Source organism: Artemia franciscana, chromosome 13 (assembly GCF_032884065.1).
Source record: "Artemia franciscana chromosome 13, ASM3288406v1, whole genome shotgun sequence".
NCBI lineage: Eukaryota > Metazoa > Arthropoda > Branchiopoda > Anostraca > Artemiidae > Artemia > Artemia franciscana.
In genome coordinates, this window is record NC_088875.1 from 21,670,955 (window position 1) to 21,693,341 (window position 22,387).

Consider the following 22,387-nt stretch of genomic DNA (forward strand, 5'->3'; position numbering starts at 1 on the left):
ACGTCTTCTAGATATTAAGATAATTAAGCAAAGGTGGCTACACTGTGATCGATTAGAACAGTTAGAAGAAATTCCTTTTTGTTTAAGGAAAAATCAAGTACAAAAGCTGTAAATGAAAATCCTATAATTCGATTTAGCTATCCCCTAGCCAACATCAGCTTAAGACATTGTTAATTTTTCCACAAAAAGAATTGGCTCAGAAATGAAATTGTTGAATAATTTATTATCTGTTTGAAGTGAGCTAATGTGGTTCTATTTTCCAACTGAGAGTGTGGTAAACCGATTCGAAATAAAACTGTAGTATTTTAATAGGGATTGCAAAAATCACTAGTGTCACTGACAATACTGTGAAATCCATCAGAACTAAAAATTTTCAAAACGGGCTTAATTCTAGTTTATTGAAATCTAGATCTTAATTTAAAGTCTTTTCTTTAATTAAATGTTTATTTAAGTCATTTGATTGTCCTTTTTAAACCTGTTTTCTTCTTTAGTATACAATCATTAGGGCTAGGTTAGCATGTATAACCTAGGCTCTTTTTGCTGAGCGGGAGAATAATGTATCATCCGTTATTTGGTGTCTTTATCACTATTTTTTAGATTTACCTTAAGCCTTTTTGTGGTAATATGCCTGTCGATTAATCTCTTCAGAATTAAAATCTTTTAGTTTATTATTCTGATAAAAGAAAAAGTTTTTATACAAATTGTGAAGGTATGTTTTTCCTGGAGAATGAGAATTTCACTCCACTTCAATTCACATGGGATTTACATGTTTCAATTGTTCTCATCTTAGTGGCAACCAGGCCTAGATTTAGCAATAGGCACAAGCCCGGGTCCAGGGACGCACAATGCCAGGTGGAGCAATAAATTATCACGGAGTGATTTTTTCTAAACAAAAACTGGACTAATGCGATTGAATATCAAAGTGTCTGGTGCACTCTACTGGCACACTGCCTAGACAGAGTAAAAGTAATTTCAAAATAACACAGAAACTCCGAGGTATCTTATAAACTGTCAGATGTCTCCCAAGAATGGCAGCTGAACCTCTCTATCTTTTATTACTTTTGCCTCATCAGTTGCGTTCTGTTCATTACTTATCTCCAAATTCTCTGGAATTTCTTCGAAAGTCTCGCCAAAACGAAGCGGCAAAACGCTTGGGCCTAGAAGTGCCAAAGCTTTAAATCTGGCATTAGTTGCAGCCATGTTTTATTTTAATATCAAGCGAAAAAAGAAAGAAAAATGCAAATAAAGTTTTAATTAGGTTTTCATGATTAGATTAATTATTATACTGAGTAACACTGGATAGTGTTCCTTTTTATTTTTTTCAGCAGAAACAAACCGGATTTTCCTCTTTGATTAGCCCTTCAAACTCTTGGCTTTTCTGCTCAGGTTACTTTTGACTCACGTGTCTTGTTATCACTGTTATCATTGGAGTCATATAATCTCTGTGTTTCTTTCTATTTCATTGTTAAAATTGATTTTAAAAAGTTCGACAGTATTGTTGTTTCTGTTAAATTTATAATTTTCAAGAAATATTCAATTTTTGTCTGTGACCCATATATTTGTTTAGTCTTAATTTATTATTTCAGGTTATACTAAGTATGGCATGGTGGGGTGTACACAACCTCGCCGTGTTGCTGCGATGAGTGTTGCAAAACGTGTTTCAGATGAAATGAATGTGGAACTGGGAAAAGAAGTAGGCTATTCTATTCGATTTGAAGATTGCACTTCAGCTGATACAGTCATCAAATATATGACAGATGGCATTCTATTACGAGAATCTCTGAGAGAACCGGATTTGGATCATTACAGCGCTATAATTATGGACGAAGCACATGAAAGATCCCTGAATACTGATGTACTTTTTGGTCTCCTTAGAGATGTTGTTGGTAGGTTCTTTACACAAAAGCATCTACTTTGTTGAAAGGCGAAAATACGTAGTTTTTTATTCTTTATTACTTTTCGTTTATAGCTTATTTTTTGAAAGCAGCAACTTTAGTTCATCGTATGCGAGTTTCTTTCGTTTTTTATAGCACTTTGTATTTACCAAGTGACATATACCGATCGCAGTTTCTGTCTGTCTGTTGGTCCCGGTTTTGCTAGTTCGGGCACTTCCAGATAATCTAGGATGTTGAAAGTTGGCATGCGCATCAGGGACCAGACCAGATTAAATTAGAAATAGTGTCTTCTCCAATTCGACCATCTGGAGGGGAGCGAGCGAACGAGATAGTTGAGAATAATTTTATTTGCTGATAAAACAAATGACTGTTCTTCTTAAGTGTGGCTTGCTGGTCTATGAGTATGATTCTTGATTAGGGTGTGAGTAGTCTCAGGTTCGAATCCCGGACCACTCCAATTTTTACATGAAAAAGATCCGAAACTAGATACGTGATCAATATAGTGATTGCCGAAAGTTGGCAGGCGTATCAGGGACCAGACCAGAATAAAATAGAAATAGTCACTTCCTCGATCCGACCATCTGAGGGGGGAGTATAAGGATGGTTAATTCGAAAAAAAGAAAAAGGGATGAATTTTTAAATGACGAACGGGTTATTGGATCTTAACGAAATTTGATATTTAGAAGGACCCAGTGTCTCAAAGCTGTTATTTTAAGCCCTGACCGGATCCAGTAACATCGGGGGGAGTTGGAGGGTGAAACTGGAAATCTTCGAAAACGCTTAGAGTGGAGAGATCGGGATGAAACTTCGTAGGAAAGACGTTACAATAAAGGACAAGAAGAGACTACAAGAACACTGTATTTGAAAGTTAATTTTTGTAATAATTGCCAATAAAAAAAGAACAGCAAAATCGATGACTCTAGTACCGAGTCTAATCTTATGTTCCGACCTCGTCACAAGGGCCATATGAGCTCTTGGCTCTTAGCTCTTCTGACCCCGTCATAAGTGCCGTATGAGCTCTTGGCTCTTGTTCTTCTTTTAATATAGAGCTTTTTTAATTTCACTTCTACTGTTTGTTGACTGATCCATCTAGGTTTCTTTTTCTCGTTCGTAATGCTTTCAGATGTGAATCCTAAATGTTAGGACTGTTATTAGCAAGTAAGCATTTTTTTTCTGATTCTCAATTGCTTAAATAAAAGTGTGCCCGTTATTATATCTTCATTGCACTTGAATTATTATGCTACGATCTTAAAAAACGTCAGTATATAGAAAGTTATCGTTAAAGACTATTCACTAAATAGTTCTTAAATGATCTTGATTCAGAAGCTATACAGGATGTATATATGTGCGACGTTAAGGGCATTGGAAGGGACACTACCAGAAGTACCACATTGGGCCCTCTAATCAAACATATTTAAAGTCTTAACAGGACTTAGTGGATTATGTACTCAACATGGGATGATTATCCGTGGGTTGAACCCCCCTATAAAAGATCTTCAGTGTGTTTCTTGTCATTTAATACCGACTGCACAAAACATATTAAGAGGTAACAAGTTTTTCTGTTGTTGTTGTTGTTTTGCGACTTCTTTGTTTGGCGAAATGCATTTGTGGTGTTGGCCTTTCATAAATAAAAATAAGTTTTTTCGTTTTATTTCCCTGCTTTTCCGAGTAAGCAGGGAGTACTGATTTTTTACAAATGGTGTATACTGATTTTCGTAAACCATTTTTTATGTAATTGGATTTCTATTGCTAGAGTACTCCTTAAAAAAAAAAACTTCTTTAACTGAACTTCAATTCTGTTTTATTTTTCTGTTTTAGGTCGCCGACAGGATTTGAAACTTATCGTCACATCAGCAACAATGGACGCATCAAAATTTTCAAATTTCTTTGGTGAAGTTCCAACTTTCAATATTCCTGGTAGAACTTTTCCTGTTGACCTACTTTTTGCGAAAAACTCTGTTGAAGACTATGTAGATGCGGCCGTCAAGCAAACCATTCAAATACATTTAACTGGAAACCCTGGAGACATACTTATATTCATGCCGGGTAAGATACATTTTTCTCTTACTGAAGAATGAAATCTATTGAAAATATTAGTTTCGCGAAGCATGGTTTGATTGTTCAAGACATTTTAATTGCCTTTTCTGGAATTCTCCTTGATACTGGGATGTCGTTTTCAAGGCAAAAATTAGTCTCTGTCCTTCAAGAACAGCTAAATTTAGTAAATTGCTTTACACCAAGAACACTAACTGTAAAGTAGATTTGGTGTAAGATGTGAGTCTCTTAAGACCTAAAAACTTGAATTATTGTCCATTACCGAGAGAAATGGCCGAAAATCAGCTTAATGTGTAAAGTACTCCATAGGTCGGGCGAAGGTATGATTAATAAGTGCTAATTTCGATGAAAATAAATATACAGAAGAATGAAAGAATGAAATTTCTATACAAAAGAATGAAGGGTGTTGTTGAAAAAAGTCTGTAAGAACGGGAAGATAAGTTTTCAAACTAAGATTAGGATATTGGAAACTACGATAATGAGAGCAGTCAAGTATGGCTTTGGGTGCTTCAAAACATGGAGGAAGATGTGTTAGATGTTCTCCTGCGGTATTGTGCAAGGATAGCTTTATTGGAAACTACGATAATGAGAGCAGTCAAGTGTGGCCTTGGGTACTTCAAAACATGGAGGAAGATTTGCTAGATGATTTCCTGCGGTATTGTGAAAGGATAGCTTTAGATACTTGTTTCACTGACTATATGTCGAGCAAGTAGCTCTATGACAAATATGGCCCTTTATTGGCTATAATGAGAAAAAAAGGTTAAAACGGTTGGGTGACGTCTTACGGATAAGGATCATGCGTTTTGACCATCTATTTAAACAAAGTCGGGAATAGGATTCACACTTGAATGGGATGAGAAAAGGTTATAGAAACGACTTATAGGAATCCTAGTAATACCGATCAGTAATACCTAGAAGGCTTTATTCCAGTTGAGTCAATTTGTGACCTCTTATGTACCCTAAAAAAACGTTTTGAGGCTGAATCAGAGTAGTCATACCCCCTAGAAGAACTCCAGAGGGCTGGTGTAATTCCCAAATTTGATCAGATCTGCCCCTCCCCCCTCATAAAATACCTTTTGAATGTATATTTTGTTACTTAGCGAAGTGATCGAATTTACAGCTGTACCTCGACCTCAATCTCAACCATTTCGGGAATGCGATTGGTCGATAAATATTTATTTGGAACCAGCATATTATTTGGTCTGGGTAGTAAAAAAATACATTTTTATCGCAAAATATTTCTTGGCAAACCTTAAATTGACTAAACTGTATTGTTTTGTTGTGTTTTCTGTATACCAAAGCTATCTAAAAACCTCTTGTTTATCCTATGTCCCTAAACATCATAGTAGAATAGGTTCATAGCACAATATTAGCTATAATTTATTGACAATGAGACGGTAAAGCTCTGTAAAATAATTTGTAAATATAAAAATTGGTAAATAATAAATAAACATGGAAACAATGCAAAAATGTGCTATATAGGAGGAGCTAACGGCGTTTTTATAGACTTAAACATGTAAGGTTAAGATTGACTGCGATATATTCCTGTTAGAAGACTTCAAAATACCAAAAATCTTGTCAAAAAACCTTTCCAAGAATAAGTATTTAATTGCTCTAATAAATCTAAAGCAATTGGAAACGAGGTTTAATCTTGAAATTTAGAGCAAATACGTCATTTGAATTTCATATTAAGTTTGTCATAAGAGGGTGCCAGTGCTTCTTACTCATAATCACAATAGGGGGGTGGCTGATCTCCATTGACAGTGTTTGTCATTGCTATTAAAGATACAGTGGAATGGCTGTATTAAAAACTTGAATGCCGCCTTACCGGGTCAATGGAATTATTATTTGGACTTCTTGAGCGTTTGCATGTTTCTTTGAACAGTGATGGCTGGATAAAAGCATTCATCAGAAAAAAACTGTAAATGAAGAGCAAATGGCTAATGTAACTGTGTTGCTTCTTAAGAATGCCATTGCACATGATAGTACTAGGTACTGTCGTCTCATATTCATTCTGAAAGTAAGAGAGTGTCTTTACTATTGAACAAGAAATCACCATCATCGTCGCATATGTACCTCGTTTGACATAATTTTGATAAAATTTATTAAAGTTTAATAATATACAATTCTTTCAAGATCCAATGAGTGGTGTTAGTCACAATGACCTCACTATCTCTTTACATTTCTTCAAATCTGGGAGAAAGTTTTTGCATATTTTGACTATTTTTTCTCTCGTTTTTTGCTTGCATATATTGTCAATAGAAAATCGGTTTTCTGAAATCTTTTCATAAAAATACTCATGAACGATCTTGACCACATGAATGACCTTGACAAAGAAAAAGCTGTATGAAAAAGCGTTGAAACTATTGTTTAACCGTAGCTTATGATGTTAAAAGAGTCCTTTAATATAAACACCAGAAATATTATCCGTGTTTTATACTCTATTTATTAAAACAATCTAAAGTCTTACAACGAGCATGGAATTCGAATACTGATAAAGTCTATTAAAGTATCTTCAAAGAAAACATCTTTCAAGTAGCGATAAAACAGACAGCAAACATACAAAATTCGATTGAACGAATAAGAAACGATTAGAATAGTTAGATTTTGATTACAATTCGCTTAATCAAAGCACACAAATAGTAGAATTGCTGAACTGGTGTCAAACACTAGCGCGATATGGAAATCCCTCAAAAGTTAGAACGGAATATTAATGCAAAGATCAAACGTAAAACAAATGAAATCAACTAATTTTTATTACCGATTTGTGTCTTGTATTTTGGGGCAAGCATGTTGTTCCTGCTAAATAAAAAGCGCAGTGTAAGGAGGTGGTTGCGCCTCATTGACACAGTCTCTATATTGTGGAGGTTCATCTTCACTGACAACACCTGTTGATACTTCCGCACTTGTGGACGAAGGGTAGTGCTGAGACCTGATATGCTGCCTAGTATGGTCATCACTTGTACTTAATGGTGTTCTGGTGCACTTGCATAGCTCTTTTATTAGAGGCGGTTGAACAGCCATATTCAGTGCAAAAAAAGCCACTGCAACTGAAGAGCTAATGGCTAACAGTACCATATTGCTACCAAGGATTGCTAGGACCACAATAACGATCGATATTGAAAATAAGAGTATCAGTATGCATGATATTAGTAAGTATTGTAGTTTTACATTCATCCTGAAAATAAGAGATGAAATACTGTTAAATAAGTTTTTGAAACATCACATTTTTCTACATCATATTTGTGTTGTTGTGGTGAAGGCAAGATTGCCTACTCCTATCAGTGCTGCAACAAGTGCTCCAAATTTTTATTCAAGTATCAAGTATTAAGTACTCATTGTTTTTTTACTTAAATATCAAATAATAAGTACTCTCCAAATTCTTACTTGAGTATCAAGTATCAAGTACTTGCCAAAATTGTACTTAAGTATTACTTCAAGTACTATTTCAAGTATTTATTCTATGTATATATATATATATATATATATATATATATATATATATATATATATATATATATATATATATATATATATATATATATATATATATATATATATCTGATATCAAGCCTATGCTATCTTTTTTTAAAGCCACTCTGAAGGCTTCTTAGCCCCTCCCTTGCCTTACCAATGTCCCCTGACATACCTCTCTTGGAAATCTTAATCAAGAACCAGAATTTCCGTTTTATCGTTTTTAACCGTTTCTTTTGTTCGGCTGTACACACTCAATGAAGTCCAAGAAAATAATCTTAACCAATTTTCAACAAAACGGATTGAAAGCAAAAGACTTTCAAAACAATTAAGTGCAGTCAAAAAACTTCTGACTGGATCAGACAGATCACATGACAGGATTAATACAGTGCACACAGAGTTGAACTTCTGGTGATTAGTGTTCAATCAAATCTGGCACGTTTGAAAAAATACAGGGCTATTCTGAAACATGTGGGAAGGATGGAAAAAATATTGAAAGTAATGTTTTCCATTGATTGGCTGGTACACACCCAATGAAGTCCAAAAAATAATCTGAACCAGTTTTCAACACAACGGCTTGAAAGCAAAAGACTTTCAAAACAATTAAGTGCAGTCAAAAAACTTCTGATTGGAACAGACAGATCACACGACAGGATTAATACAGTGCACATAGAGTTGAACTTCTGGCGATTAGTGTTCAGTCAAATCTGGCACGTTTGAAAAAATACAGGGTTATTCTGAAACATGTCGGAATGGTGGAAAAAATATTGAAAATAGAAAAATAAACTTTGGATTGGCTTTAAAACAGATAAAAGGTAATAAAGTAGTTCATTCTCTGATTCAATAAGTAAAAACATTAGCAACAAAGAAAAAAAAAATCAAATTTAAAAGTAAGGAGCCAAGTGAGTCAGTTGCAGACTTTTTTAATAAGAGAAATCAAAGCTCAATAAAAAGTGGCAGCAAAAATCCACATTTTTGGCAGCTAGCTGAAGGTCGCTGGCTCTCAGCGTGCTGAAAGAAAAGAAGAGTATGAAAATGAAGTCTTGATTTACACTTTGATGACATGTCTCGCCCTCGGCACCTTTACAAGGAAACTGCCTCAAGTTTTCAAGTTAAATTTCAGACACGATATGAAAATGTATGGCATCTATATCCTTTGGCCGGTTTTCACTCAAGCAAGCCGCATACTGTGTAGTCAATTCAGATGGTCGGTAATACTCCCTAAAAACATATATTATAAAATCACGGGCCTGCAGCAAGCCCGTTGATTCAGACGCATTACATATGCCCGGTCAAACTGCAAAATGAATGAATGAATGAATTATGAACTTTATTATCCGTAAAAGTATAAAAGAAACACAAAGAACGGAGTATTATAAATAAACAAAAACAAAAACGATAAACAGCAAGAAAAAAATCAAACTGACAAAAGACAACATGGACTAATTAACCAGTATCAATATGGAAAAAAGGCTGCAGAGGGTCGTAAACGTGAATAAAGTAGATATCTTTTTACATAAATCATCACTGGAAGACCAAATCCAAGAAGGCATATCTATTAAACCAAATCGAGCAATTATTTTTCTGTTTTGGTGCCATCTAGGAAGCCGGAGGAGGAATTTGCAATATCTGAAATAAGCCGCACGTAGAGTATGGCGATTTTTCTTACGAAATAGATAAGCTATGCCTGATAAAAACAAAAGCACAGGGGCGCAATAAGCGTTATAAATCATGCACAAACCCTTGCGGTTGTAACGGCTTTTGTTTGGGGACATTTTTCCGTAAACGACGCGTAGGTTTTTCACGGCTTGATTCACTAGGGATGAAAAGGTAGTGGAAAGTGTTGGACTGAAACACAGACCAAGCCAACCAACTGAAGAAGAACATGGCAGAATTGCAGTCCCAACAACGAATGGAGCGACCGCATAAGGGCTATTAAAACAAATAAACTCGCATTTAGACGCATTAACTGACAGTCCAAACTTATAGATTGTTCATTGGTTAATATAGTAAAATTGGAAAGCAATGCACGGCGAGTCCGGGCAACAAGAAGAACGTCGTCTGCATATGCAACAGAAGACAAACCAATATTACCATAAGAAATAGAGCTTTTAGGCGGACGCAGGCACAATGCAAGCACACATTTAAATATACTAGAAGACAATACGGCAGAAGTTGCAACCTATCTATTTCTAGCAGCAGTTTTCACACCATGAAGTTGCAAAAACCATGAGACTAAGTCGAAAATCTTCTGAGAAAAAAGGAATAAAACAAGAGCTAAGAACTCATAAGGCACTTGTGACGAGGTCGGAAGAGCCAAGAGCTCATATGGCATGAGTTCTAGCAAAATTATAAGAATCATTAGGTTAATTTAAAAGGAAAATCAGAGGCTTAATGCCTGTCGGCATTTAAAATAAGAGCTCTGAGACACAACGTCCTTTTAAATATCAAAATTCATTAAGATCCGATCACCCACTCGCAAGTTAAAAATATCTCATTTTTCTAATTTTTCCTCTCCCTTCAGCCCCTCCCCCCAGATGGTTGAATCGGGGAATCAACTTTATCAAGTCAATTTGTGCAGGTCCCTGACACGCCTACCAATTTTCATTGTCTTAGCACGTCCAGAAGTAGCAAAATCGCCAAGGCACTGGAACCCCTAACTACCCCAAAGAGAGTGGATCCAGTCCGGTTTCGTCAATCACGTATCTACGACAATGGCTTATTCTACCCACCAAGTTTCATCCCGATCTCTCCGCTCTAAGCGTTTTCCAAGATTTCTGGTCCCCCCCTCCAACTCTCCCCCAATGTCAGCAGAACTGGTCGGTTTTAAAATAAGAGATCTGAAACATGAGTTCCTTCATAATATCAAATTCAAGAATACCTCACGAACGGTCACCCGCTCTTAAATTAAAAATACCCCAATTTTTATAATTTTTCCGAATTAACACCCCCCTACAATCCCCCAAAGAGAGCGAATCCATTTCAGTTATGTCAATCACGTATCTAGGACTTGTGCTTATTCTTCCCACCAAGTTTCATCCTGATCACTCCACTCTAAGCATTATCAAGATTTCCGGTCCCCCCCAAATCCCCCCAATGACACTGGATCCAGTCTGGATTTAAAACATGAGGTCTGAGTTACGAGATCCTTCTAAATATAAAATTTCATCCGATGAAATTCAAGAACATCTGATCACTCCTTCGTAAGTTAAAAATACCTCATTTTTTCTAATTTTTCAGAATTAACCCTCCTCCCAACTCCCCAAAAGAGAGTGAATTCGTTATGTTTATGTCAATCATGTATCTAGGACTTGTGCTTATTCTTCCCACTAAGTTTCATCCCAATCCCTCCACTCTAAGCATTTTCCAATATTTTAGGTTTCCCCCTCCAATGTCACCTGATCTGGTAGGAATTTAAAATAAGAGCTCTGAGACATGATATCCTTCTAAAAGACCGGGACTGACAGACCGACAGAATTTGCGATAACTGTATGTCACTTGGTAAATACCAAGTGCCATACAAAGTAATTTTTCTCTGGAAATGGAATATTTGGTTGAAGGTTGGCTTCAATTTGACTTATTTTGGAAAAGGGCTATTTCCAGGCTTTGGGTAAGCCATGGGTGGAAGTAGTTATAGGCCCTACTAAACTGAAGGAAAACTCGACTTTCTTAAAACTTGAAACCCCCTCCCCCTCGCCCTATTTTAGACAGGGCTTGTGATATCAGAACTCGATATGAGCCCTGACCCTAGTCATCTTTGGTCTAGCTTTCATTTGGATCTGTTGCTCCATTCGCAAGTTATACTAAATTAAACCCAAAAGCTTGACGTTTTTCAGCGCTTGAAACCCACTCCCCCTCGTTCTGTTTGAGCTAGGGCTTTCGTCTCAAAACTTGATGCCTGTCACGGTCTTAGGCACCTTTGGTTCAATCTTCACTGAGGTCCATCACTCTCTCGCAAGTTACGCTGAATTAAATGAAAAACTCAACTTTTTTTAGCACTTAAAGTCCCCTTCCCCTAATTAAGCTAGTGTCTTCATCTCCAAACATTATGTGTCTTATGGTTTTAGCATCTTTGACTTTCATTGAGAAAGTTAAACTTTGACTTCATTCGCAAGTTAAACTGAGTCAAACAAAAAAACTCAACTTTTTTAGCACTTAAAGCCCCCCCCCTCGCCCTAATTAATCTTGGGTCTCCATCCCAGAACTCAATGCATATCATACTCTTAGGCATCTTTATTCAACTTTTATCGAAATTCATATCTCCATTTGCAAGTTACAGTGAATTAAATGAAAAACTCGATTTTTTTTAACACTTAAAGCCCAACCGCCCTAATTAAGCTCAATTTTAATCCAAATAGTTCAATTTGAATACAAATCTCACTGGCGGTTCTCCCGCTATACTCGATTGCACAGACGGATGGACAGACAGACAGATCTCAAAAACCTATCTTGATGGATATTTTCCACTATCCAAATAGGTGATGATGCCTGGATGATGATATGCTTTTGTTTTCCTTTTTTGGATCCAATGAGCCAACATGGCTACCTAAGACGTTGCAAAATCCGTCCGTCCGTCTGTCTGTCTGTCCGTCCGTCTGTGTAATCACGTATAGAGGGAGAACCGCTGGTTGGATTTGGATGAAAATTTTGATGGCCAGATTTGGTGCCAAGGATCATAAGACACATCAAGTTGAAAGATGAAGACTCTATCTTGAATAAAACAGGGGGGAGAGGGCTTTACCTGCTAATAACAGTTTTTCGTTTAATTCAGAGTAACTTGCGACTAAAGTGATGGATCTGTATGAAAGTTGAACCAAAGAGGTTTAAAACCATGACACATTTCAAGTTTTGAGATAAAGACCCTAGCTCAAATTTAACAAAGGGGAGTTGGTTTTAATTCCTGGAAATTTTAAGTTTTCTGTTTAAATTAGTATAGCTGGCAAATGGAGTAACGGATCCGAATGAAAACTAGGCCAAAGATGCCTAAGATCTGGTTCAAGTTCTGGTATCACAAACCCTATATCAAATAGGGTGAGGGGGAGAGGGTTTCAAGCATTTGAGTTTTCGTTTAATTTAGTAGGGCCTATAACTTATGAATGGAGTGACAAATCTGAAGTCAGATTCGTCTGAATACCTGAATTTTCTGGAACGAATTTGGCAAAATACCACTACATTGGATCCAGATAGAACTCCCTAGACTTGTTTATTGCAGACAACATTTAGATGGGCAAAGATTCATAGCTTCAGTAGTTTTACCAATAATATGGTCCTGAAGATGATGAAATGGTAGAAATCTGGTTCAGTTGACGAGATGACAAAACTTAAACACTAGTGTCAGAAATATAAGCCCAAATGAACTACAGTATGCAACATTTAGCACAAAACAAGGGATTTTAGCTCACTGTCGACCAGTGAACTGTGAAATAATTTCAATTTTCTCTGTTATATAACTTTTAAACAAAAATTAAACCAAGTGTTAATCATACTATAATTTTTTTTTTCGTCAAAAACAAATACCTTAATTCATATCCAAAAATAGAGCATGGAGCTATATCTGAGTTTACTCTAAATCTAAAGGATGATGTTTTCATGTAAATTGCCAAAGCACACACACACAAAAGCTATATCTGAGTTTGCTCTAAATATAAAGGTGATGTTTTCTTGTACATTGCCAAAGCACACAGACACAAAATTTTCGTGTCAAAGGTAAAGTATTTGAAAAACAAGTACATTAAAAGTATCTTAAGTAATAAGTATTTTGAAATCTTACTTAAGTATCAAGTAATAAGTACACCCTAGGGTTTTTACTTAAGTATAAGTACAAGTAATGGAAATTTTTACTTAAGTAGTACTTCAAGTAAAATTACTTCAAGTAAGTGACAGCACTGACTCCTATGCCTAAAATGTCTGTTACAATGGAGTTGTTCAAAGGCCAAGTCAATAATGTTTGCCAAATGGTGGAAGTGGTGAAGAGTGATTTTGTTATTTTAGAAAGCTGTTCCGCAATGTAATTGAAATCATATGCAGCACAATAGCGCTGCCTAAGTAAAGAGCGATGTGGGCACAATGTATTATCTATTTGTTTATACCAGGGCACTTCGTATCGAAGGAGTTGTCGTAGAAACTTTAAAAAGGGCTCATTCGATTGGAAGTTGAAGGGGCTAGTGCCTTTTTTAATAGTCGAAAGTGATTGGTGGGGAACTAACCCCCCTACCACGCCCAAAATTTCTCCAAACACTTCCAATCAAAATTTTAAGATAGCCATTTTGTTCAAAGTAATTGAAAGGTCCGGAAAATATGTCTTTGAGGATGACACCCCCCCCGTCCAAGATTCAGAGGGATCGGAGGGTGGACACCCCCCCCCCAAACACACACCTCGTATTTGGATAGAAGTTTTACATGGTATTGCACATTCAGTTAGTTTTTCTCCTCGAAGGAGTAGTATACTTGTTCTATTTGTACTGTAAAACGGGGAGTTAGGGCTAGTGTAGTCAAATAACTTTAAGCAACATATTTTGCACCAAAAAACGTAATGAATCTTAAATTGTGCTAGTGCTGAAAATCAAATTTGATGCATAAAAAGCAGTTCAACTCAGAGTTTATTGCGTTTTCATATCTTGAATGAAAACAAAATTTAATTGGTTCAATCGATAAATTAATTGGACCTATCTTTATTTGTCATGAACGTAAAAGTGACTTTGATATCCATCCCTGTACTTAATAGGACATTGAAGTAATGGAAATGAGTCGCTATCCAGCTTTTTGGAAGGAAAATAATAGCCAATTGTTGTTCGATTTCATTTGAAGAATTTAGTGCTAAGTGGTACCAGTTTTTTTTTGTTTTTTTTTTTTTTTTAGATTCGTAAGTACTAACACGCCCAAAATTAGCTACAACTGTACACTTACCTATGCTTCTATGAAGCAAGTTCTACTTTGAGTGTTGTACCATATATTTGATCAGCTTCTTAAGGATATAAAATTTTAAGGATAGAAAGTGATTGGTGGGGAAGTAACCCCCCTCCCACGCCCACCATTTCTCCAGAGACATCCAATCAAAATTTCGGATAGCTATTTTGTTCAAAGTAATTGAAAGGTCCGGAAAATATGTCTTTGAGGATGACAACTCCCACCCCCTGGAGTTTTAGTGCCTTTTTTAAGGTTCGGAATGATCAGAGGGTGATAGCCCCCACACCTCGTTTTTTCCCAAAATAAATCTAACAGAAATTTTGAGATGACCGTTTGTTGTCTTAGAAACTTCGAAAAAAGCTCATTCGATCGGAAATTGAAAGGGCTGGTGCCCTTTTGAATAGTCAAAAGTGATTGGAGGGCACCTAACCTGTCTCCCACGCCCACCATTTCTCCAAACACATACATTTTGAAATAGCTATTTTGTTCAACGTAATTGAAAGGCTCTGAAAATATGTCTTTGAGGATGGCAACCCTCCCAGATCCATCAGGGTTAGGGTTGTAAGTTATGCCCTGAGAGCATACAAGGTATATATAGAAAGGGTGATAGTATAAACTTCCGAAGGGGCTCATTGGATTTCTAATCAGAAGTTTTAGTACCCTTTTGAAATTCAGAGGAATAAGAGGGTGGACCCCCCCCCCACACACACACACACCTCGTATTTGGAGGACAACTAATCCCCCTCTCACGCCCACTATTTCCCCAAACACATCTGATCAAAATTTCAATTTGGTCATTTTGTTCAACATAGCTGAAAGGTCCAGAAACTATGTTTTAAGGATGACGACCCTCCTAGATCCCTCAGGGTAAGGGTTGTAAGTTATGCCCTGGGAGCATACAAGGTATATATTGAAAGGGTGATAGTATAAACTTCAGAAGGGGCTCATTGGATTGCTAATCAGAAGTTTTAGTACCCTTTTTGAGATTCAGAGGGATCAGAGGGTGGACACCCCCCCACATACCTCGTATTAGGAGGGCAACTAATCCCCCTCTCACACCCACTATTTCCCCAAACACATTTGATCAAAATTTTAATTACTCATTTTGTTCAACGTAGCTGAAAGGTCCAGAAATTATGTCTTTAAGGATGACGAGCCTCCTAGATCCCTCAGGGCAAGGGTTGTAAGTTATACCCTGGGGGCACATAAGGTGTATATAGAAAGGGTGTTCGTATAAATTTCAGAGGGGGGTCATTGGATTGATAATCAGAAGTTTCAGTACCATATTTAGGATTCAGAGTGATCGTAGGGTGGATACCTCCTCACACCTCGTATTTCCCCGAAATGCATCTTATAGAAATTTTGAGATGGCCATTTGTTGTCTTAGAAACTTCGAAAAGTGCATATCCGATTTAAAATCGAAAGGGCTAGTACCGTTTTTAATAGTCAAAAGGGATTGGAGGGCAGCTAGTCCCCCTCCCACGCACACATTTCTCCAAACACATCCAATGAAAATTTTGAGATAGCCATTTTGTTCAACGTAATTGAAAAGGTCCAGAAATTATTTCTTTGAGGGTGACAACCCCCCAGAACCCTCAGGGCAAGGGTTGTAAGTTATACCCTAGGGGCATATAAGATACATATAGTAAGGGTGATCGTATAAATTTCGGAGGGGGCTCATTGGATTGGTGGTCATAACTTATAGTAAACTTTTGGGTATAATTCAGAGTGATCGGAGGTTGGTTACCCCCCCCCCCCACCTCGTGTTTCCTAAAATGTATCTGATACAAATTTTGAGATGGCCATTTGTTGTAGTAGAAGTTTCGAAAACAGCTCATTCGATTGGAAACTGAAAGGGCCAGTGCCCTTTTTAATAGTCGAAAGTGATTGGAGGGCAATAAACCGCCCTCCCACGCCCACCATTTCCCCAAACACATCTAATCAAAATTTTGAAACAGCTATTTTGTTCAACGTAATTGAAAGGTCCAGAAATTGTGTGTTTGAGGATGACACCTTCCCCCCCCCCCAACAACCTCAGGGCAAGGGTTTTAAGTTATGCCCTGGGGGCATTTAAGTTGCATATAGAAAGGATGATCGTATTAACTTTAGAGGGGGCTCATTGGAATGATAATCAGAAGTTAAAGTGCCCTTTGTAAGATTCAGAGTGACCGGGGGGTGGATAACCCCCCACCTCATATTTTTCCGAAATGTATCTGATGGAAATTTTGAGATGACCATTTGTTGTCGTAGAAACTTCTAAAAAGGTTTATTCGATTGGAAATTGAAAGGACTAGTGCCCTTTTTAGTAGTCAATAGTGATTGGAGGGCATCAAGCCCCCCCCTTCCTTATGTCCATCAATTCCCAAAACACATCTAATCAAAATTTTGAGATAGCCATTTTGTTCAGTGTAGTTGAAAGTTCTGGAAATTATGTGTTTGACAACCTCCCATACCTTCTCAACACCAGAACATAATTTGCACTTTACTGAAAACAAAATACATTTTAAAATGTTTTTACTTTGTTTTTACTTGTTTAAAATGTTTTTACTTTGTTTTTACTCGTTTAAAATGTTTTTACTATATATATATATATATATATATATATATATATATATATATATATATATATATATATATATATATATATATATATATATATATATGAAGGAGGAAGTCCTCCTCCTTGCACTCCTATTAAAGCGCGAGTATCTCGTGCCCTTTTTAAGAGTAGCAAGAGGTCGGAGGACAAGCAACCCTTCTTGTCTCAAAAATTTTGAGACAGCCATGTTGTTCAGCATAGTAGAACGGTCCATTAGCTATATCTTTAAGTATATTAGGCATGTCCACCCACTCCAATCTCCAACATAGAAATAGCAACCCATACTATAAATTCTTACAAAAAAAACTGAAAAGATATACAATATTATTTTTTCCATGAATAACACTTAGTCAATAAAAAATGAATATAAATTAATTTAAAAATCTTTCCACAAGACAAGTTTTCAAAGAAAAGTAAAGACCTCCACTAAGCCAAGAATGAGAAAAAATTGAGTCAAATAATCTTACAAGCATAAAACTACCCTTTTTAAGAGTAGCAAGAGGTCGGAGGACAAGCAACCCTTCTTGTCTCAAAAATTTTGAGACAGCCATGTTGTTCAGCATAGTAGAACGGTCCATTAGCTATATCTTTAAGTATATTAGGCATGTCCACCCACTCCAATCTCCAATAAAAAATGAATATAAATTAATTTAAAAATCTTTCCACAAGACAAGTTTTCAAAGAAAAGTAAAGACCTCCACTAAGCCAAGAATGAGAAAAAATTGAGTCAAATAATCTTACAAGCATAAAACTACCACAAATCACTGTCAATAAATAAATGAAACTCAAAACGAACAGAAATTACAATAAATAGCCGAGATAAACTCAGAACGAGCAAGAATTAACATGAGTTGGGCTGATAACCCCCACGCCTTCTCAAGACCAGAACACAATTTGCGCTTTACTGAAAACAAAATACGTTTGAAATCTTTTCACCTTTCTTACTTTCATAAATAAAAATTATCAAAATCTTAAGGAACAAATGTCGGTATGTGTCAACTAAACTGACAATAAACGGTCATTTGTTTGTTGTTTTTATTTTTTTTTTCAGTAAAGCGCAAATTGTGTTCTGAAGGCATGGGGGTTATCAGCCCTACTCATGTTAATAATTCTTGCTCGTTTTGAGTTTGATTCGGCTACTTATTGTAATTTCTGTTCTTTTTTAGTTTCATTTATTTATTGATAGTGATTTGTGGTAATTTTACACTTGGAAAATTATTTGACTTAATTTTTGCTTATTCTTGGCTTAATGGAGCTCTTTACTTTTCTTTAAAAACATGTCTTGTAGAAATAGTTTTTGAAATTAGTATTTAGGAATAGATCTACCTATCTAGGGTTCTATCTAAAGGTTCAAGTTCAAACTTTGTGTCTTACGGAACTGTGATCAGTCCTAAGCTTTTTAAGCTAAAATTTTAAGCTAGGTGAATGATGTGTTTGTGAATGGAGATACAACCCCCGCTAGGGCACAGGAGGGAGTTTTACAAACTCATACATCCACCCTTTTTCTACATGTGAAACGTAAATGTTCCGTGAAAATAGACCCGAACTTTAAAAAAGATAAGAATAGACAGTTTACCTCCTCCCCGCAAACAAATGGCCAAAAATACGACTAAAATCTTATAGTTCAGAAACCTTAAGTCAACATCTAAGTAAAACATAGGATAGGCATAGAGTCTTTCTTTGAAGAATCCTTTGCTTTAATCCTTTACCCTAATTTACGATTAATGAAATTTTCATTCATCTTACCTTACTCAACAACATTTCAGATTAGTGAAACGTAATCTTATTCATTTTTGCCTATAAAACAAATAACGGAGAAAGTTAAAGATGAAGGGATTGTTATTTTAGGTTTTAATGCACTAAAAAGGTGAGAATATTTCCCACCTGGTGCCTTTTATGATGTTTCCAAGATTTTTTTTTTTATTTTCTTCTAGATTTTAGTGTACAGGATAAATTTCAGCGTATTACAATATGAATTTAGTATAGATGATTTGGGAAGAAAAGATTAGCTTTTAATCGATAAAACACGTTATGTTATCTTTTATGTTAATCTTTATTTTAGAGACTATACTTATAGTCTAAAACGCAAATAGTCACCAAGCATTTACTTTGAAAAAAGTATGAAATTTGAAAGCAAAACAAAGCTAGTCAAGAAAAGATTGAAGAGCTACTGTAGTAATGACTTAAGCATTTGTATATGAGGGAGGAGCCACCATGCCTGAAATCTCAAAGTTCTTACAAATTTTCTACTATTTTCCTTATTTTAATTTTTCGGGGATAGAAATTAGCAACCATTTGTAAAAGAGAAAAAAATGAGGAATGAAAAAGAAAAGAGAAGTACGCTTACATTACTACTCTTGGCTCCAATGTACATAAGCATGGTTTGTATTTCCTTTCCAGAATTAACGGGCAATGTCTTATTCTGGTGTTTACTTTATAATCAAACAAGTCTCCTTACCGGTCTTGCCTCCTTATCGAACTGAAACTGAATTTCTAAGTCATATTCGTCGCTCTAAGTATTTTGTCAATTTAGATAAGGCAGTTCTTTTACGATAAAGAGTATCATGTTATTGAAAGTTGTAAGGCTGGTTACGAATCTGTCGCGTCAAGATATGGAGAAACGACTCACTTATTATTTCCTACTTCTAATTATTATTATGAATGCATGAGTTTTTATAAAGAAAAAAGCGAAAGTTCTACATGGTATTGCACATTCAGTTAGTTTTTCTCCTCGAAGGAGTAGTATATTCGTTCTATTTTTATTGTAAAACGGGGAATTAGGGCTCGTGTAGTCAAATAGCTTTAAGTTACATATTTTGCACCAAAAAACGTAATGAATCTTAAATTGTGCTAGTGCTGAAAATAAAATTTGATGCATAAAAATCAGTCCAACTCAGGGTTTATTGCATTTTCATATCTTGAGTGAAAACAAAATTTAATTGGTTGAATGTGATAAATTAATTGGACATATCTTATTTGTCATGAGCGTAAAAGTGACTTTGATATCCATCCCTGTACTTAATAGGACATTGAAGTAATGGAAATGAGTTGCTATCCAGCTTTTTGGAAGGAAAATAGCCAATTGTTGTTCGATTTCATTTGAAGGATTTAGTGCTAAGTGATTCCAGTTTTATTTTGTTTTTGTTTTTTAGATTCATAAGTACTAACACGCCCGAAATGAGCTACAACTCTACACTTACCTATGCTTCTAGGAACCAAGTTTCAGTTTGAGTGTTGTACCATATATTTGAGTAGCTTCTTAAGGATACACAATTTTTCGGTTTTCTCTGTTTCAGATCTAAACTTAAATGTTTCCATATTATAACCTTAGAACATAGGTTGATGTCAGCTTTAAGATCGTTCTGTCATATAATGTTTTTATGACAGATTTAAATGAGATGTGCAAACGTTAGTACTGGACTCAAATTTTACGTGTTATATATGATTGCAATAAAAAACTAGGTTTTCTCGACTGAATGTAAAGAACGACTAACTTAAAACGGGCAAAGATTATTCTGTATATTAGGTAAGCTGCTTTTCCTGAACCACCTGCTCTTTATGTTAACTTTTTATTTGTGGTTTACGTAACATTCCATATTGACCCGCCCTTATGCTTGAGCAGTCGCTCATAGAGAATCAGGACAAAAATTCAAACCTTAATGTAAAGAGTGGGGGATTAAGTAGGGCCCACCACCTCATACACGGAATAATTTCTGTTTGTTTTAAGCTTTAATGTCAGCTCTTTAGATTCATTTGACAAAAATTGTTTGTTTGTCTTGATATTTGTTCGTTTTTATAGTTCATCCTGGGTTACACTAACTGCGAGAAAAGCCACCACCTCTCAAACCTGATTCCTTAAATCTAAATTTAAGTTTTACGCGACAATGCTTCGAGGAAAAGAGCTCACTTCGTATATTTGCTTTTTTAAATAAAATATAATTATCCAATTTTAAATATCATCTTCAAATAAATGGACTCAAAATATTTTCCTAAATTTGTACAATTTTGAAAAGTAGCCCTTTGCTGAAAACTGATCATGCTTGAAGTTTTGGGGAATCAAGATTATATACTAAAATGCACTGATTTCATGGCCAATGAAAGACTATTGAGAGTCTTATAAATTAGTCTTTTATTTTAAGCACTTATGGATTTTTTTGCCTCTAGTAATGATTTTGGGAATGAATTTACCACCGGCCGGCACTATTTCCTCTGCAACTCCACGTAATTTCTCCGCAAAATGGCAGAAAATATCAGTTTTCTGCAGTATAGTCTTTTTGGCCACTTAAAAACGGCACTATGGCTTTTAATTCTTGCCTTTAATTTTTGTTCGATTAGTCCCTCTACTCAGCTTCTAGGATCGTTAGTTTGGTACAATAACCGCTTCGAAAAAAAAAACGAATTAACATGCATCAGTGACTTTCTTTCTGGGAAACGTTGCAAAATCTATATTTTCGTAGATACAAGCTCACTTCTCTTCTCGAGGTTGTTTCCCACGTTTTCCAAAAACCCGGAAAATTTTCTCAGGCTTGTTGCTTTTGATTGGTAACTGAACGTAATAAATTTTCGTGTTCGGAGTCAGCATAAAAAAAATAATTTTATTATGTACTAAAATTCTTTGGTCGCTGTTAGCCTGAGTCGTTCCTTGCTTGCAGTTCATCATCACGAGCTGTTTCGTCTAAAGATTAATGGCTGGAAACAGGTTGATTTTATTCAAACCATGATCCTGTGCTTCTGAACACATTTTTTAGTCAGGTCTCAACAGTCTTAGGGTGTTCAAAAATCTGGAGGTGTACTTTGGTTCTGCGGCTTTGATTTGGAAACATACTGAAAACACAGTGCTAAAATAAAAAGTTTTATTGGGCCTCTAAAGTAAACAGCTTTAATGTAAAATTCGAGTTCTTAAGCACGAATTTTTGGTCGCTTACGACTTCTTAGCGTAAAATTCCATCGTCTGCTTTTTCTGACGAAATTTAGGCTTTAGTAAATATTAGTAAATAGTAAATTTGAAGCATCTCTGACATCTTCCTAGTTAAGTTAATTTTTGTAACATCCATCTTATTTAAGAAACAGTTATAAGTTTCTATTCTTTTAAAATCTCAAAAACTCGTAGAAAGAAACTGTATTTATCATTGCAAAAATTCTTATGGTTGAAGCAAAATCTGGTTACAAAATCTAAATAGTTGATTAGGCAAACTTTCTAGAAAGGCTTCAGAGAATTTAATTTTTTGTGCGATAGAATCTACCATCTTCTGTCAAAATTTAGCTTTGTGTCCTCTCCCAACCTTCCTCAAGCTCAGAAGTCTTGTTTTTCATCTACAAAAATTAACAAACAACAACTTATTAATGCAACGCGAACTCTCTCATAAATATGCTGACAAAGTTTTGTTTGTAGAAACTCTCACCAAAACAAGCCTGTTCCCGTTAAACAATCCAATAGAACAAATTGTTGGTTCCTATT

General features: G+C 35.7%; 1 protein-coding gene and 1 long non-coding RNA gene across 3 annotated transcripts in view; one reads left to right on the forward strand and one right to left on the reverse strand.

Annotated features, from left to right (window-relative positions):
• Positions 1 to 22,387, forward strand: part of LOC136034653 (pre-mRNA-splicing factor ATP-dependent RNA helicase PRP16-like) — a 126,379-nt gene that overhangs the window by 55,279 nt on the left and 48,713 nt on the right. The window contains exons 10-11 of the mRNA XM_065715965.1: positions 1,587 to 1,886; positions 3,714 to 3,941. Coding sequence (XP_065572037.1) covers positions 1,587 to 1,886; positions 3,714 to 3,941 — 528 coding nt within the window. The remainder of the gene's footprint in view (positions 1 to 1,586; positions 1,887 to 3,713; positions 3,942 to 22,387) is intronic.
• LOC136034657 (uncharacterized) lies at positions 651 to 19,545 on the reverse strand. Of its 2 annotated transcripts, XR_010619223.1 has the most exons (3): positions 19,277 to 19,425; positions 5,779 to 5,964; positions 651 to 1,157 (listed from the first exon to the last, which is right to left on the reverse strand). It is a non-coding gene; the product is annotated as an uncharacterized LOC136034657 (long non-coding RNA). The 2 variants fall into 2 exon arrangements; XR_010619222.1 differs by lacking the exon at positions 651 to 1,157 and having other exon boundaries at positions 5,306 to 5,964; positions 19,277 to 19,545.